This window comes from Tursiops truncatus, chromosome 7 (assembly GCF_011762595.2).
Source record: "Tursiops truncatus isolate mTurTru1 chromosome 7, mTurTru1.mat.Y, whole genome shotgun sequence".
NCBI lineage: Eukaryota > Metazoa > Chordata > Mammalia > Artiodactyla > Delphinidae > Tursiops > Tursiops truncatus.
Window position 1 is genome coordinate 60511387 of NC_047040.1, and position 19472 is coordinate 60530858.

A 19472-nucleotide genomic window follows, 5' to 3' on the forward strand; every position below is an offset into this window, starting at 1 on the left:
ACTCCTGTGTTTATTGTAGCATTATCACAGTAGCCAAGGTGTAGAAACAACCTAAGTGTCCATTGACAAAAGAATGGATAAAGAAAATGTGGTGTGTGTATATATATGTGTGTGTGTGTGTGTGTGTGTATGTATATATATATGAGTATTATTCCACATTCATACAATGGAATATTTTTCAACTTAAAAAAAAGGAAATTCTCTCGTTTGCAGCAACATGGATGAACTTGGAGGGCATTATGCTAAGTGAAATAAGCCAGACATAGAAAGACAAACACTCCATGGTATCACTTACATGTAGAATTAAAAAAAAAAGTTGTACATGTAGAAACAGAGTAGAATAGTGTCTAGGGGGTGGGAGAAATAGGAAGAGGCTGGAAAAAGGGCACAAACTTTGTTATAAGATAAATAAGATCTGAAGATCTAAGGTATAACATGCTGATGATAATACTGTATTGTATAATTGAAATTTGCTGAGAGAGTAGAACTTAAGTGCTCTCGTCAAAAAAAAAAAGATAAATATGTGAGGTGATGGATGTGTTAATTAACTCAATGGTGGGAGTCCTTGCACAATATATACATATATCAAATCATCACATTGTACACTTTAAATGTATTATAATTTTATTTGTCAATTATACCTTAATAAGTTGAAATTTTTAAAAAGCAGAAGGGGTTGGAAAGAAAACTTTGTCAAATCATGCTGGTTGTTTATTTTGTACTCTATCTTTCATACATTTTTACCAGTTGACTTTTAGTTTCTCTACTTCTGTTGGTCTTTTGAAGACCAATAGAATATTTGAATATAAATATTTCAAATTCAAATATTTACATGTGTGATGATGGATGTTAAAATGTTTAGATGTTTTCCACAATGTTGTTATTAAATTTTTTTAAAGTTAAGATTATTGAAAGATTTAGTAGGTTTGATATACTTGTCTCTAGCCTATCAACCTGCTAAGAAAAAATATTTTAGAAACTTGTTTTATTGTTAAATATAATACAAATACAGAAAACCATATAAAACAAATGTATAACTTAATGAATTATGAGACAAACACCTGCTAAGGCAATTTTAATGTCTTTGAATTGCTATTGAGGTATAGAAAAATATAATTAATTAGTAAAAGGGTGAAACTTCCATCAAAAGCTATTTTAAATGTCAGAAAAGGGTAAATCAACATTGATTTGTAGGCTTTTATAAATGAATGGCAATGCAAATTGCCATTACAATATTTACAATATTAAATTACAATTATTTCACTTTGTGAATAATATTTATATATTTAGATAGGAATATTATTTCCGGAGTTGCAAATAGTGTGAAAATGACATCTAATAGCACTATTATTATGTTGTGATAACAGATTTATTTGGATTATGTCATATGTCCTCAGGGCAGAAATGCTCTAAATTTTGACTTTTACATAGCCCTTAGGGTATTACTAGCACCTTTTTTTTTGATATCACCTATTACAAAAGTCAGCTGCCCAGTAGTTTAAAAGTTCAGAGATCTTCTGTATTGTTCTACAGTTTATGAGTATCACTCAAAGCCACACAGAGTGATAGCTGAACACTATTTATGCAGTTTGTTATTCATAACTTTCACATTAGAATTTCAAGCTTCAGTTGGTTGAATCTGCGGATGCGGAACCCTCGGATGTGGAGAGCCAGCTGTAATTCAGAAGGTACTCTTGGATGATAAGAATGCCTTCAAGCAGGAGAGTTACTAGTTATTTTAAAGGTAGAACTTGAAGCACTGAAAAGATACTCTGAAAAGTTTTCAGTGATGAAAACTTCTCAAGTAAACAAAGGTTGTTTTTCCTCCCTTTTCTTTATTGACATTCTGTGATTCACTTTTCCTGAGGAGTAACATGTAGTATATTTTCAGGAAAACGTGCTTTTTTAAAAAAAATGAAGAGTTTTGTTGTACATTCAGAGCTGTATATTGTTCACTTTTGTAGTAAATGCATGTAGGGGAAGGATGTCTATCCTTTTCTAAAACATACACTCGGGATGTGCTTTTAGTTAACCTAAGGCCCCATTTCTAACTTTCCCTCCAGGAACTACAATTGGAACATGCAAGACAAGCCTTTGCACTGAAAGACAAAAGCAAAAGTGGCATGATTTCTGGTCTGGATTTCAGTGACATCATGGTTACCATTCGGTCTCACATGCTTACTCCCTTTGTGGAGGAGAACTTAGTTTCAGTAAGTAAAAAGCAACCACTTCAACTTTCTGTTTCCTTAAACCTTTGAAACCAGTGTCCTGGATTGCATCCGTGGGCCTATCTCACTCTCAACTATTCCAACTTTATGCTTGGTTGGTAGTAGGTAAACAGGGTGTGTAAGGGAGGTGGTGGTGGGGGGTGATAGTGAATAGTCTTTCCCCAGATCATAGCTGCTTTTTTCAGCACCACCATCTTGCTCTCATGTATTTCCAAATTGTTTATTTCCATTTACAGAGTCCCCCTAAAGAAAACAGGGGAGTTTGTAGACAAGGGTGTGCAATTACTTTTTCCAGTGGGCAGTACTTCGCTCAGACACTACTGCCTTCACCTGTGGCCTCTTTCCATCCCACCAGGCTCCCAAAGCCTTGCTATAAGGATGGCTCCTTCCTTTGTTGCCAGCAGGGTGCTGTTTGCTAGAGGGATCATCACTGGCCTCTACACTGTTTTAATAACCATGGCTGTGGCAGAAGGTATGGAGGAAATATGTGGGCGTCAGCTTCTGTGGCTCACTCCTCTCTCTGCCCCTTCACCTGTGCATTCAGTCTGCATGGACCAGACAGGTTTTTGTTCTCTACGCTGCTAATCTCTGTAAAGCAATCATCTGGACCAATAGCAAACTGATGTCATCCACTTCCTCACAAAGAATGGTGAAACTGTCCTCACTTATCAGTTTTCTTGTTCATGTGTTGTACTTATGTATAAGTTTTTGATTGCTGCTTGTTTTAAATGGAGGGAAGCCAATGAGTGCTTTTGTTGTTTCAGCTGAAGATCATTATCCCTTATTCAGACCGGGGGTAGAAAGATCAACTTCTGTTCTTTTTCTTCAGTGAATTTGAACATGGAGCATGTCACTTTCTCCTACACATTTCACCTCCTTGACACTCATCTCCCACTCCCCTACCCTCACCTCGTACCCCAGCCAAAAAATGAAAGGAAGGAAAGAAAGAAAGGGAGAGAAGGAGGGAAGAAGGAAAGAAAATCCTAGAGAGAAGGACTCAGTGCCTTGGGGTGAGGGGACGCATCTAATCTTTTCCAGTTGGGTTAGATAGACCTGTTACAGCCTCAGTTTACCAAATGCCGTCTCAATTTCTGGAGGAACGTGTTAAATAATTTGAGTCTGGCGTTTGGGTCGCTGGTATCCAAATTCAGGCTAATGCAAATATCATATATATTTAGGTTAATGCATGTGTGTGAGGGATGGTGGGGGTGGGAACATATGCCCAGCATTACCTATACTGTCCTTAATGTAGACCTTTATGATTAAGGTTGTCACACTGGTATTTCTATGAGTATTTCTTTTGAGTTTTTAATAGAGAATGTTTTTAATCATCTGGGTTCCTCTGCCTCTTGGCTTAGAAATTAGGCTTTTGCAAGCTACGAAAAATATTCACTTTTGAGTCTATGTCCAAGTGTTGGACAGAGGGAGAAATTACTTCCTCACCCTGTAGAGGTAATGAAGGCCACATTGTCCCCCATCCTTCCCCAGGCATGAGAGAGCCTCTTTAGCGCTATTCTACTAAAGACATGATTTATATCCCTAGATTTTCTCTACATCTTTTGGAGCTTTTGGTAGTTGTACCTTTTGTGATAGAGATTCAGAACCTAGCATGGACGTTTTATATCTTAACTATAACAATAAACTTAAAAAGGAAAAGATTAGGAGAGTTGACATAGTGAAATAGTCTTAAAATTTAAAGTTACCACTGGTTTTTGTATATGTGTGTGGGGAAAAAAGCAAGTTTAAAAAATGCTCCTTATATTGTACATTGAGGTTTGGATTATCCAGAGCTAGCAGGAGTTCCATAGTTGAAGGTCTTGAAAATCCTGTTTAAATAATCATTGGTTTTGATCTGTGATAATTGTATTTGTTGTTTTTGACCTTATAGGTAGATGAACCCTGAAGTCCAACTTCCAGATGTTGCTTTCTTCCTTAACACCTAAATTACATAGACTTCCTTGAGGGCATGAAACACACTGACAGTGTTTTAGCACGATACCTTCCTTGTATTTATGGACTGGCTGTTAATCATTTTAGTAATGAAGACTCCTTTGGATCTTCTTTGAGAAAAGTTCAGTGTCCATAAATGTATATTTTTGGTTTTGTTTGTTTGTTTAACTTTCTGTGTTGTCATTTCCTAGGCAGCTGGAGGAAGTATCTCACACCAGGTTAGCTTCTCGTACTTCAATGCATTTAACTCCTTACTGAATAACATGGAGCTTGTTCGTAAGATATATAGCACTCTAGCTGGCACAAGGAAAGATGTTGAAGTCACAAAGGGTAAGATTTTTAAAATATACGTTGATTCGAATCTCAGCATTTTCACTTTATCTAGGGAATGAGGTTGGTCTAAGTTTACTACTCTGAAGCCAGATCTAGAAAGTATGTTACCATGTATGTATGCTTCACTTGGGTCATAATGGTCTCCAGAAGTTCAGGTGGATTTAATGGGATGCTGAGGTCAGGAATGGAAAAGTGGCTTTGACAGTTTTGAAAAGAACCTTGGCCCAGTCTGTCAAACAGGTTAGTGGCAGTGGCTTGTTTGTATGAGGAAGGAGTTGCCACAGAAAGATGGGCAAGCCTACTCCTTTTGCTGAATTGTAGTGGGAAGTTTTAGGTGACTGGAGAAGAGCCAATTCTTTTGTCTTGTAACTCTGGAGACCAAATCAAATAAACAAGACAAGAGAGAGGATCCTAAAGAGATTGTTTTATCTCTGAAGCTAATTTATCTTTATCTGCTTTTACTGTTTCATCATCTTAACATTTTATCTTTTGCCACCTTTCATACTTTTGTGGTTATTTCTATATAATTGAACTTAGACATTGAAATTCAATTTTAGCCTTTTAAAATAATACTGAAATGTTTTTAGCTTTCAGATAGTAGTTGGTTAAGGTAGAAGTTTGTTATATGTTAAGAATCTTTTAAGATTTTAAAATATTTTCTTTTTCTTCCAGAGGAATTTGCCCAGAGTGCCATACGCTATGGACAAGTCACCCCACTAGAAATTGATATCCTGTACCAGCTTGCAGACTTATATAATGCTACAGGGTAACTATTCCAATAATTCTTCATGATATTTTTTAGGACAGTTATTTTAACATGAAGCAGTGGTGTTCTTTTAAACAATAGTTTATTCAGTATATACATTTCAAGAAAGAGAGAGAGACAGATAAGAGAAACAGGGGAGGAAGGAGAGACAGATGAAGACAGACTAAAGATAGGGGGAGATGGAGGGAGGGAAGGGGAAAGAGGACAAGAGGGGAAAAAAGAGAGAGGAGGGGAAGAAAAAAGAGAGGGAAGAAATGGAGAGAGAGGGTGAAAAGAAAGGGAGTAAGGGGTTGAAAGGGAGTAAGGTGTGAGAGAGGGAAACGGGAAAGGAAGAAAAATGATAGAGGAGGGGGAGAGGGAAGTGACAAAAAGTAAGAGAGGGACAGAAAAATTGATTTAATCTGGACTCTAGAGGTGTTAGGAATTTTTAGTGATTTGTGGACATCTGCCGAAATTTAAAATAAATTGAAGTACATGTTCAGGAATCTTATAATCTTTTTGATTCATTGTGAATGGGGATTTTACTAAACAGTGTATACCATTTTGTGTTGGAGAGTATCATTTTCTTGAAATATGCCTGTGACATTATTATCATAGTTAAGCTCAGATGTTTTATGCCTCTGTTTTATTGATTGAGAAAACCCAAAGCACATAGAGAGTATTTAATTTGCAAAATCTCATGCAAATCCAGATGAAAAACCCTTGTCTTTGGGCACCAGTAGGACCTGTGTGATCTGCTAAGTGATCAGATTTTATTAGTCACCTGTAGTAGTTACTTAAGTGTAGGCATATCTGAAAAAATGGGTTTTAACCCTAGAACTGAAGACTAATAGAAGTTGAGTGTACATAGATGATTTATTACCTTCCTGCTACATAATGAATTGTTGAGCTGGAGATGAGACTGGATAAGCCAGCCCGTCTTTGGTGATTGACATGAACTATCAGGCCATGTCTCATCCATCTAGAATTCACATTTTTAGCAAAGGTATTATACCTCCATGATAATAAACGCTTTCAAAAAGTGCTTCTCAAAACTGGATCTGACGTGATGTACTAGCCAGTTCAGGGAATGTACTTATTTTAAAGTAAAATTTCTTTGAAACAGTAGTGCATTCGCGTAGTTCAAAACTCTTAAGAGTTTAAAAGAGCATGCCGTAAAAATGTTTCCCTTCTACCCTTCTCCCTTTTCCCCTTAAAGACAACCGGTATTTATCACTTATTTTTATCCTTCTCAAGAGACTTTGCACTTATGCATATTTAATGCATGTGTGTATGAACTGTCAATGTTTATACTTTGCTTCTGGCAAGAATTATTTCTTTAATTTTATTATCTGTCTTTGGAGTCATTAAATTTGTGTACTCCACATTATTTCTTTAGAGTCTTTTGCTTTTCGTGTGACAAGCAGCGTCTGAAGTTTTTTTTATTTCTCTCACTAAAATGATCTGTGTGCATAGAGAAATACCACTTTTAAACCATAATTCGTTTTACCCCCTTTTTTTCTGAAGAAAGATGATCTTAGTATGAGGAGTTTGTTGGTATCTAACAGTTCTTTCTTTCCTGTGTTTTTGCCTGAAGGCGCTTGACTTTGGCAGATATTGAGAGAATAGCCCCATTGGCTGAGGCGGCCTTACCTTACAACCTGGCAGAACTTCAGAGACAGGTAGGAGGAGTCTCATAAACAGAATCACCTTCAAAAATGCCGAAGTAATATGTACATGACAGCCTCAGGCTCCTGAATCTATGAAAATTAAAAACTGCTTTACAGAAAGACTTTACTTAGCTCAAAGACTACCTTTATAGAACTTTCACCCTTACCCTCCCAGAGTATTTTATGGAGCAACTAGATTTATGTTTGTGGTTTTTTCTTTTAGCTTATTAAGATGAGGAAAATAAGAGTGCAGACATACATGGGCTTGGCTTCCCACCCCCTAGGAGTAGCAGTTTTTTCCTTTCATTTGTCTAGTGACATTGAAAGATAAGTGTTAAGTTCATTTTGTATCATTAAACTGATATTTATAGGGTTTTTAAAATACAAAACATTCCTTTACTGAAATAAATCTTTCACTGAGAATGTGTCTTATAGATTACAACAGTAACACAGGAAAACTATCTAATTAATGAATCAGAAGGAAAACCTTGATTATTATTACATTTTTGATAATATTAGTTTTTTGTTTGAGTGAGAAAAACAATAGCTCTGAGTCCTATAAAGTTAATGCAGTCTTATTTCTGGTTTCAAAAATACTGTCTTGGTAGGAAAATAAACCCCATGATATTACCTTGAATAGTGGAATGGAGCAGTTTTTTAAAAATCTGATTTAAACTGAAGCCCTACTTCTGGAGCATTTGGAGGAAGCCTCAGTTGCAGCAATGGTCATATAGTTTTGGTTGCGGGGGATGGTGAGGGTTATAGGAGGGCTAGTCCTTGTCTAATACACATGAGACCTGTGTCCCTCATGATTCTTTAGGAGACTGTGATGCCCTTTGAGGCTAGGAGAGATGGAGAGGGTGTGGGGAGAGGGGGAATGAAGACAGGAGACAAGAAGAGAGAGAAGAAAGCTACATGGGCATGCCATGGAAAGAGACCAAGTCTGCTTTTTCTTTACTGCTACCACACTGTTGAATAGCCACATGTGCTAGTGAAAGATCTAGGTATTTAAGTGTGGTTCACTGTGGGAAGTTTCAGTAGCAAATCTTTCTTCTACTTGAACTCCATGGAATGATGGTTCTGCCTCTGAAACGAATTAGAATTTCCAGCTTTTCTTTGTAAAATAAACAAGAACTTTTGTAGTCAGGTAAGTAAATTGAAAATGGAAAATAATTGCTTTTATATCTGCATTTTATGTTAATACTTTGCTTGGTGTGTGTAAATTAAAATATATCTGTAACCCACTGTGATTTACCCTCTTTAGTAGCAAAAAACTCTTATCTGCTGACATCAGAGTTTCTTTTCGTTACACGTTCTCAGATCCTTTAAAAAAAATAGATGGATTTATTCCAATTCATTGATTTATAGTAAAATTTAATAAAATTATTTAAAATTTGAGATGTATTGAAATATTTAAAGAGTTCTTACTGAATTTAATTTCATATATTGTACACATTTATAAAAATTTATTCTTGAAGTTTGAAAAATTGCATTTCAAAAGGAGATACTTTTTAGTGTTACAGGTCTATTAATAGAGCTTTCCTTGGGGGTGTCCTTAATATTTGTAACTGGGGAATATCTCATTTAGCTTATTAAAAACAATGTGATGAATTAAAAAAACCCACTCATTTCCTCCTTTCTAAGCCTTTCTGCCACTCTTTTTTGTTTTACCTGCCTTTCTTGCCCCTAGCGATTTTCCTGGAGGCCATAAATGAAAGTTACTTTTGTAATCTTTGGCGCCCTAAGTCTGTGTCGCTCATATTTCTGATTCCTTAGGAAGGTGATGTAATTCTGATACTGTTGGAAATTGTTTTGAAGACAGATTCGAAGATGATTTGCCTTCAGTGGCAGCACGGGTGCTTTTTATGCTGGCATGGATGGCCTCAAAGCTCTTGTCAGATACTTAGAAAATGGGCAGTGATAAAAACCACTACTAACTCTTCTTACCCTTTGTTTCTGATTGGCATCCAGGATGGTGGTAGAGTGCCTTCTCTGCCTTTTCTCTAACAGTAGGATGGCACAGGGATCTGCAGTCTCCAGAGAGCATGTAGAGATCCTGGGTGTTCTTACATTGGTCTCAAAGGAGGAAGGTCAGAGACTGTATTATTTTTCCTTTCACATATCAGCTAGATTGGGTAGTCTTATTGCTGAGGGTTAGGAACAGAGAAATAAAATGAAGATTTTAAATCTGTTTTTTCCCTGTAAATTAGGGTAAAAACAACACCTGGGAAAATAAAACTCAAAGAAGTCATAAATAATTTTTAGAATTTCATAGAAATAGATTTATGAAGATTATTTAAGAGGGATTCAAGTTAATATCCCCAGTTATATCCATTGTAATTCTGACCTTTACTGTCCTTGGCATCTGGTACAAGTTTCTGTGGGCCTCACTTTCTCATTTAGTAAAATTAGTACCTGCAGATATTTCTAAGAATCCTTTAAGTTCTTGCATTCTGTAAAAGTTATGTGAATCAATAGATTTTTTTTCTTTTTCAAAAATTTTAGTGTATCTTCCTTTTTCCTTGTAACATTAAAAGCTATGTAAGGAATATAGGCTAGGACCCAAGTAGAATAATATAAAAATATGCCTAAGTTATTATAGCAAACAAAGTAATAAACTTTCTGCAGGTTTCAATCTAGAAACAGGTTTTTTCCTTCTGTCCGTCAATAGTGTGCCATTTGGAAGAGGGAGTTCTCATCGTTGGGTTGGCATACTCCTTAGATTTATGAGGCATTCTAAGGCAGCCATATAGACTTCAATTTTAGTGACTGACTTGTCTTTTAAAATTCTCTAAGCCACAGAATTACATTAGTGCTAACCATAACTGTTTCCATGTCACTTTCAGAAGACATTTTTGATTCTCTTATTTTTTCTATACTACCAAATATGAATACATGATTATTTACATTTTGTATGTAGATAGGAAGGGGCTTCCCTGGTGGCATAGTGGTTGGGAGTCCGCCTGCCGAGTCAGGGGACACGGGTTCATGTCCCGGTCCAGGAAGATCCCACATGCCACGGAGCGGCTGGGCCCGTGAGCCATGGTCGCTGGGCCTGCGCATCCAGAGCCTGTGCTCCGCAACGGGAGAGGCCACGACAGTGAGAGGCCCGTGTACCGCAAAAAAAACCCAAAAACAAAAACAAAAACAAAAAAAAATAGGAAGGAAGGCATGTTTTGTTGTTATCTCAATCTATGAAAGTTGTTATGAAAGCACATATGCATGATGGAGAATCTGTGAGTTCAGAAATAGAAGTTATGAGAGAGGCAGAGGTTAAGAACTTGGGGACTGATTATGTAACATCTTTCCTTTCTCAGTTTCCTCATTTATTAAGAAGAGACAGTAGTATCCATCTCATAGGGTTATTGTGAGAATTACATGAGATAATGCACTTACACCTAGTAAGCATGCAATAAATGTTAACTGCTATTACAGTTGTTGTTATTGTTGTTAAATACGAGAAAGCTATCTGAGCAAACTCCAAGTTGGGCTCAAATATAGACATGACACAACTCCTTCATCCACCTTCATCCACTTTCCTTAGGTGGAAGGGGATGGAAAGTGAGGAAGAATTATATCTTTGTATTTTCTTCTTTATTGCCTGAAATGTTTTGCTTTTAAAATTTTTGTGCTGGCTGAAATTCTACGTTGTATTTTTTTTTAAATTATGACTGATATATATCATATAGAAAAAAAAATTCTCACCCCATACCATACACAAAAGTACGTTCCAGTTGGGATGTTCTAAACTTGAGAGCTTAGAGAAGATAACATAGGAGATTATATTCATAATCGAGAGATAAGCAAAGATTTCACAAACAGGGCACAAAATACCTGTCATAAAGAAAACGATTAATAACTTGAACTTCATTAAATTTAAGAACCTTTGTTCATTAAAACATATCACTGAAAGGGTGAAAAGACAGGCTACACAAAAGGGAAAGATAGAAGATATCCAAATGGGGAAGGGAAGAGGAGGGGAGGGGAGGGGATGGGAAGTTAGTTCAGCATCATTAGTAAACAGAAAAAAATACACATTAAAACTACAATTAGATGCTGTTTTATACTATCCAGATTGGCCGATATTATACTCTGACAATGGCAAGTGTTGTTTAGGAGGTGGAGGAATGGGAACTGTCAGAAACTTCTGGCATCACAACTTTGGAAACTATTTGGGAGTATCAGCTACAATTGAAGAGACATACATCCTGTGACCTGACAGTTCCTCTCCCAGGTGTAGTCCCTAACAGGAATAAGTACATATGTTGATTAAAAGGAACATGCAACAATGTATATAGCAGCATTATTTGCAGTAAGTGTCCATAGTAGAATGGGTAAATATGTTGTGGTATAGAGATGACCAGTGAGAAAATTGGAAATTTTTAATTGGGTAAAATGGGTTAAATAAAAGGAGGTGGGTTGCAGAGAGAAGAGGATGTGACATTTTTGAAGCATGAAGTGCTTTGGAGGTTAAAGACCAATTCTATCTAGCCCAATGTGAGAATGGGTAGGCAACTTCTTTTTTTTTTTCTTTACTGTATACCACGTAATTGCTTTTTCAACTATATGGGGTAAATTATCTATGATGGACCTGCTTGGGCATATAAATACTTTTTTTTTAAAGTTTTGTTTCTATGGGAAATTACATTCAAGCTACAGACCACTCACACAAAGAACTTTTGGAATATAAGCTGGCTTGGGTTCTATCAGAACATTATTAGAATGCTTTTTCTCTCTGTTTTCTATATAGCATTTCTTAGACAAATAGGAGTTTGTCTCTTTGTGTGTTTTGCATTCTAATGGACCTTCTTGAGAACTTTGTTTTCATGAGTAAAGAAAAAGCGTTACAATCCACTTACTCTTTTCTTTTTTTTGGAACTTTTAACCTCTGTCATCTGCAATAGTTTTACCATAAATGGAAATCTGTTCTCAAAAAGGAGGCGATTGGGTTTCTATACTAGTTTTATTTATGTATTTATTAGCCATTTACCTCATTTAAAGTATTAGAATTAAAGACTTATTACAGTCTCTAACACAATTTAACCTCACCTCTCACTGAGAAAAAAGTATATATCGTCACAGCTTTGGGTTTTAATCTTGTTTTATGAGGCCAAGAGTATGGAATTCAAATTCAGGCATACTAAATTCATAGATGTGATTTGCAGACAAAAGAATTTTATTTTCCCTAAGCTTATTTTGCTGTTACAATCATACATTTTAGTTGGTGTAAAGTCTAGCCTTCCCCTCTCCCGCCACAACCCATGCTCAGTATAAAAGACTTCAGCTTTTCCTTCCTTTCCTTCTGTCCGTCAATAGTGTGCCATTTGGAAGAGGGAGTTCTCATCGTTGGGTTGGCATACTCCATGAAGCGGCTTGGTTGGGCAGGGTGCCTGACTTGTTAACTGACATGATCTTGCCTTATCTAATTCTCATTTATAGGATAAGTTACATTTAACAACAAAGTACAAGAACTTTCTCCTCTCTCAATGAGCTCTCGAGCCATTTCCTCATTTCCTATCATACACACACGCTTAGGCAGCAGGTGTAAAATCATTTAAGATTTTCAACTCTTATTTTGCTTTGAAAAACACTTAATTAATCTTGTTAAATATCACCATGATCATAATCATAACCTTAAGGAAAAGAGTGCCTTTTCCTTTGGCCCATTTGCTCACGGTAGGTGATCTTCTTAGTGCTGAGATTTTCTTTCAGCCTAAATGCTAAAAAATTCAGTACACAGTCATTAATAGAGATGACAGCTACAGTAGCATTCTACTTATGAATATTCATGAAATGAAATCCATAGCATTAATTATATTAATTTACATACCTGAATATAAGTGAACCATAAGTTATAGTGATAGCTAAGCCTAAAAAAAGACCCTTAGTAACTGTATATTGTATGTTTTTTAAAAAATAGGATGCAATTTAATAAGGGCAGAGGTGGCATTTTCAAAAGGCATTTGGGTATTTATAGTTAGAGATGTTTTTAGCTAAGAATTAAAGACAGTATAATCCTACAGTTTTCATAGGATTTTTTAGGGCTTATAAAGATTCTTTAAAGGAAGAGCATATAAAGAAAATATATGTGCTTGAACACAGGAGAAAGCTTTTGTATGAATAAGAGAATTAGTGGTTACTTGATTCTTTCTTTAATTGAGGTATAGGTGATTTACAATATTACGTTAATTTCAGGTGTATAACATTAGTGATTCAGTATTTTTATAAACTATACTCCATTTAATGTTATAAAATAATGACTATATTTCCCTGTGCTGTACAATATATCCTTGTTGCTTATTTATTTTATACATAGTAGCTTGTGTCTCTTACTTACCCTCCCTTTGTTTTTAGTTTTTTAAAAAATTTCATTGATGTGTAGTTGATTTACAACGTTGCGTTTAATTTCTGCTGTACAGCAAAGTGACTGTTATACATATATATATTCTTTTTCATATTCTTTTCCATTATGGTTTATCACAGGATATTGAATATAGTTCCTTGTGCTATACAGTAGGACCTTGTTGTTTATCCATTTTTTTAAAAATAAAAACAATCCCACAGCATTTATTGTCATCTGGTAATAACATAAAGGTGAGCAAAACAATATGAATAAATGCTTTAGAGTTACACTTCTAACAAAGGACACCTAAACAAACTGCATTGCCTTCTCAACAATTTCTCACTTCATTGATCATTTCTAGTTGGAGACACTTTGGAGCAGAATAATGTTAACTCCTTTTAGCATGATCCAACCCAGTTGTTTTCTTGACTTTGGTTTAGAATGAATCTCTTCTGCATCATCTAATACGAGCTTCATATACTCATCAAAACCAGTGATACAGCCCTGTGTCCGCATATTCACTTGCTCATAAAGCCACACCTGAATCCGAGATATATTTTGCAAGTATCTGAAGATGAGATTAATGGGCTGCACCATCACCTTCTGCACCTTCTGGCCCTGGCCCCGGTACGCCATGGTGGAAGCTCACAAAGACCACACTATCCCACACACTCTATCCATCTGATATATAATAGTTTGCATCCACTAATCCTAAACTCCCAGTTGTCCCCCCTCCCCACCCCCTGGCACCCTTGGCAACCACAAGTCTGTTCTCTGTATCTGTGAGTCTGTTTTTGTTTTGTAGATAATGTTCATTTGTGTCGGGGTTTTTTGTTTGTTTGGTTGGTTTTTTTTGCTGTGCCGCACGGTGTGCAGAATCTTATTTTCCTGACCAGGGATCAAACCTGTGCCCCCTGCAGTGGAAGCATGGAGTCTTAACCACTGGACCACCAGGGAAGGCCCTGTGTTGTATTTTAGATTCCACATATCAGTGATATCATATGGCCCATGACCTTATCTAGCCCCTCCCCAGTACTTGATTCATATTTGGGACCATAGCTCTTTTTAGTCAGTGAGTTTTAAATTTAACATTCTTTTGAAAGGAGTCATGATTGAAAATAATTCATAATCTACGAGAATGGATTTATTTTCACCCAGTTTTGTGACTGAGAAACTTTGATTTCGGAAAAAAAGTTTTATGTGTGCATTTTTAGAAGTTAAAAACATATATGCTATATAGGTAGTATATTGCTATATAGGTAGCATATATGCTATATAGGTAGCCACATTGGTTATAAAAGCTTTTAAAATCTAAGCCAAAATGCCATAACTTGAATTTCTTTAAAATGTGTGATGTTGAACATCATCTTTACCTCAGAGATACAGATTGCGTTTGTTTTCAACTGGATTGTCTTTGAAACAGAGTATCAGAATTAACTCATTACCCGCATTGTGTTCAATCAATATTTGAAAAACTAACTGAAGCATATTCAGTTAATATAATATTTTAAAGTGATACCGAGAAGGATTTTGCATTAATAAATGCAAAATTAAATTTTAAAAAATCATTTTATTTCATCTCATTATTTTATAATTTCTATTTTTGTATGTTTAGATGTATATTATATGTAATTTAATAATATATATTAGATTTTTATGTATATAATTAGTACAGTAAAACATGCATATAATTTATAAATGAAATCATATATTGGAGTTAAGTGCTTACAATCTTTGCCTGGCACGAGTGTTCAGTTATAATGGAGAATGCAGTGGAGTGACAGGGGCCGTTGCTCTGCTTATTCCCTATTTCACAGTGAGACCTTTGGCAAGTCGCGTGTCCTGTCCATAGTGTGGCCATCTTACCTTTGTATGTATAGTGGACTGACTGGCAAAATAGTACAGTGTGGTCTCACTGTGGTTAGAAATTGCTGAGAGTAAAGCATCCTTCTATGGTCTCACAAGGGAATTTATTTACAGAAGATTGAAAAACACTGGACCCCTGAGGGCTGCATCAGGGCAACAGTCCTGAGTGCTTGGTCAAGTACTTTCACCTTTTGGGGGACAACAAATCTCTAAACAGTCTAAAGTTAGTATTATTATCATAGTAATAAATGGAACAAAAAATATCTTTGTGGACGGCATATTTTTTGCTGTTCTGTGAATGAGTCAAAATTAGGCTTATACTCAAGGTTTTGTTAAAATATTCTACTCTTTCCCTTATTAAATTTCAAATAAAATATCAATATTAAATTGTTAATTGCTCACTTTTGTTACAGCATGTAGATCAAACGTAATGGATGGCCATGCAGTTGCTTGGGCTAACTTGCTAGGAAAAAAATGTATTCCCTACAAAATCATGATTATGTCTTTGTGCAGTTTTTCGCCTTTTTTTATGATGGTTTCTTCCATGTATTAAATTCAGTTTTGGATGTAATAGATGTATGCTTTCACCTAATTTCATCATAGTAAAGTTGGTATATTGGGACAGTTGACATTTATAAAATATGTAGTGATTTTGTTTGAAGTAATGGTGTTTGACTAATTGCTAGATTTTCCAAGGGTTTCTTATTGACTTTTCATCAAACATTACTTATTTTCCTTCACTATAGAATATATTGAACCACAACACTATGACAAGCATAATGAGCTTTTAAAGATCTCTGCCTACAGAGATCACAATCAAACGTTAAATATTTAGATATCAGATGCTTTTGTTCAAACAGAAATGATACTTACTGTGGTGCAAAATTTACAAAACAAGAAGACAGATAAAACCTTTCTGTAGGCTGCTTCCCAAATTGTTTATAAATATCTGGTTTTGCCATATTTAGCTTCCTTAATTGAACTTTGAAGAGATTGTACAAATGAAAGCAAATGAGAGTAGACTAGCTTACTTTTTTCTTTCTTTAGATTTTAGGCAAGGAGTCCCTCTCCATTAAATTATTCTAAATTATTCTAGTGAGAGTATCTAAACATTTTTATTATGCTGTGTTTTGAAAGCTCATTCAAGTTGCTATTTTTCAAGTTTTCTTATGATAAAGCAGTATTTTATTCCTTCATTTCAGACTGTTTATACACATAACTGTTATTTTCATAATGAAAATATTAAAGAACAAGACTGACACACTAATATAGACAAATTATTTCAAGTCCTTTATGCTGTGGGGTACCAATGAAATAACATTCTGAACCACAATAGGTTTTTCCCATTAGCTTTATTTTCAACATAGGTTTTATGTTAGAACTACAAACATGGCTAGGACAGTGGTTCTCAACCTAACTACACAGCAGAATGATTTGAAGCCTTTTAAAAATTTATAAACCCCAGGCCTCAGGGATATATATTTTAAGGTCCCTCAGGTGTTTTCTTTGCGTAGGCAGAGTTGAGGAATACATAGGTCTAGGAGAGCAAATGCTCGGTAGCATAGGTGAGAAATACTATACTTATCTATTGATAACCTCAGTGGTTGAGCTTCAAAGCCTCAAATAAAGGGGCAAAGGCTCTGAACCCTTGAAATAGCAGCTATTAAAGTTTTTCACTTTAGCCCAAAAGAGAAGTCCTTGACCTTGCTTTACACATAATCCTAACAATTCTGGTTATGTGATTTCTCCAGCCCTGACAGATGAGAAGCGGCAAAATCAAACTAGGAGGCTGTTGGTAAAAGAAGTAATAGTTGTCAAGCGTGGGAAGACAGCACAAACAGCTGCGTTAGATCTCGATGCAGAAATTGATGGACGCATGAATATGTTGACCTTCAGTCATCAGAGGCGGAAAATTATGATCAATATTATCTGATTTAGGAATCGCGATAGTTTTTATACATTTTAGAAAGATTCTAAAATTCTAAGTTGGTTAAAGTAAAGAAGGGGGAAATGATTTTAAACCTGAAATATTTACTTACCTGAAAGATTCACTTCTGTAGAAAGATAGTGTATTCCCCAGTAGTGGCAGCTAAATGAGGCGTTAATAGGCTCGTGCAAATGGGGGGAAAAAGCTACTGTGTCTGTTTGGCCAGATATGGGTTTTAAATGCTAATAATAGGAGTATCTATTTCAAAATCTTAACACAGCCAAATTATAGCTTTTTTCATTCGCCGTATGCTTTTCCAAAATTTTTCACATGTTTTCTTCTTCCCCGCAGCAATCTCACAGTTTAGGCAGGCCTGTCTGGCTCCAGATTGCCGAGTCTGCTTACAGATTCACTCTGGGCTCAGTTGCTGGAGGTGAGTGACATGTCTATGTGCTGTTTCAAGCTTGCGTTCATGTAATATTATCTCACTAGACCGGGACAGATCAGCAAAGGTTCAGTTCATTGTTCCCAAGGGTCACGACTGCAGGGCTTTCTGAAGTATTCTTTATTTTTACCTACGATCAGAGGACTTGTCATAGCACAGCCGTGGCCCCTCTGGCTCCAGTCTGTCTTCAAGACAAAACCTCTGTAATCATGTGAAAGTCTTGGATGCGTGCTGCACTCCCCTTAATTATACTGGTTAAAGCCAGTACGAAGAAATGGAGAATAAGACTGTGTTTCTGGTGTTAGGAGTGAGGGCAGGTAAGAGATCAAGATTTGGGGTACAAATTCCAGAACCTTATGAAATAAAACAACCTCTCACAGTGATTCACTTTTGCTTTTCTGCTTGTTTCCCGCCCCCACCTCATCTTTTACTGGCTGAAGAATATCTAGACTTGAAGGTTATTTGTTAAAATGAACCTCTCTTCCCTGCTCCTGGGCAAAACTTGAGAGGCTTTTTTTGCTTAAATCTCTTCACAGAAAATGTATAAAATCTGAAGTTGCTTTATTGAGAAGAATCTAGTAGTGTGATTAAAATACTTATGATTTTTCAAAAGAAGTCTAAACTGATGAAACTATTATTTTTTCTTTTCAATCTGTTTTAGAAGTTGCAAAGCATGTTTTGGTTTTCAACAGTTGAAAAATATAATACTCTAATTCATGTTATAAATTTTTCAGTCCCTGAGAAATTCTAAAGCCCGGGCTTTTTATTTTTATAAACCGAATGCTGTGAGTAGGGGGAGGGTCATGTTGAGATTTGGTTCCAATATTATAGTTGCAACTAAGGTTAATTTACCAAAATGCTGTAGTAAACTAAATTTTAAAATTGCAGCCACCTATGTGTAGATATATAGTTATTTTAAGAGGTAACTGGGTATAATATGTAGGCATTTAATGGAAAATATAAAGAAATACGTTATATATAAGAGTTTAATGTTGTTAAAGGAAATTGAGTGTTGATTATCTAATGTTGGTGATGACTTGAAAATCCATTACAGTTGTTCTCGGAAGCAGCTGTATTTATGGATCCCAGTGGTTGCTAGCCTGTGATCCTTCAGCTGTGTATGGAAGAAGGGAAAATTACGTAAAATCTCTTTGGCGAGGATATATACTGTGTTCTGTTTTCTAGTCCTTTGATTTAGAGATTTGTTGTCCTTACAGATTCTCCGTTTAATTGTGCTCTCTTTTAAGCCTAACAATTGTTTTCGTTTGTAGCTGTGGGAGCCACCGCGGTGTACCCTATAGACCTGGTGAAGACCCGCATGCAGAATCAGCGTGGCACCGGCTCTGTTGTCGGGGAGCTGATGTACAAAAACAGCTTTGACTGTTTTAAGAAAGTCTTGCGTTACGAGGGCTTCTTTGGACTCTACCGGGGTGAGCAAGCAGATCTCAGCTGCTGAAGTTAGTGAGTTTATCTCACCAGCAGCAGGTTTCAGACTCACTGATTGTGAAAATCAGTGCATAGCCTTTTCAGTCAGACTAGGGCTGTTTCTCTCCTTTTATTTCCTCCTTGCTCATTTCCCTTTTTACATTCTTGCTGGTAACTAGCAATATTAGTCTGCAGACAAGGTCTTTATTTCTTCTTCCTGCAATCTAAAGCCTGTGTTTTCCCCAGCATGGGTCTATGGTGGTCACCATGCTCTTACAAACTAAGGCACATGTCTGCAGGTGGAATACGAGGATGACAGCTAAGAAATAGAGAGCTTCTTTTCTCAAAGAATTAGAGAGGAAAAATATATCTCTCCTCTGTGAAATAGAAACCAGGCTGCCACTTGAAGGTGAGTTTACACTCTATCTGTTTGTTTCACCTGAAAGAAATATTGCACATTTTTGTCTCTTCCAGGGAGACCAGTGAGTCATCTGAAGGTTAAAAAAAAAAAAAAAAAAGAAAGAAAGAAAGAAAAGAAAA

At 36.0% G+C, this 19472-nt stretch overlaps 2 protein-coding genes across 4 annotated transcripts in view; one reads left to right on the forward strand and one right to left on the reverse strand.

Annotated features, from left to right (window-relative positions):
• SLC25A12 (solute carrier family 25 member 12) overlaps window positions 1–19472 on the forward strand; it is a 173946-nt gene that overhangs the window by 128617 nt on the left and 25857 nt on the right. For all 3 annotated transcript variants that reach the window (XM_073807572.1, XM_004319548.4, XM_019922964.3), the window contains 6 exons: window positions 2064–2210; window positions 4370–4508; window positions 5184–5277; window positions 6854–6938; window positions 17414–17495; window positions 18779–18937. In XM_073807572.1, the coding sequence (XP_073663673.1) occupies window positions 2064–2210; window positions 4370–4508; window positions 5184–5277; window positions 6854–6938; window positions 17414–17495; window positions 18779–18937 (706 nt within the window). The remainder of the gene's footprint in view (window positions 1–2063; window positions 2211–4369; window positions 4509–5183; window positions 5278–6853; window positions 6939–17413; window positions 17496–18778; window positions 18938–19472) is intronic.
• LOC101339961 (small nuclear ribonucleoprotein E-like) lies at window positions 13627–13936 on the reverse strand. The gene has a single exon (XM_033860015.2). The coding sequence runs from the start codon at window positions 13903–13905 to the stop codon at window positions 13627–13629; it is 279 nt and encodes a 92-aa protein (XP_033715906.1). The 5' UTR covers window positions 13906–13936.

Coding starts and splice junctions, on each gene's coding strand:
- LOC101339961 (XM_033860015.2), bottom strand. CDS start 13,905: ATGGCGTACCGGGGCCAGGGCCAGAAGGTGCAGAAGGTGATGGTGCAG.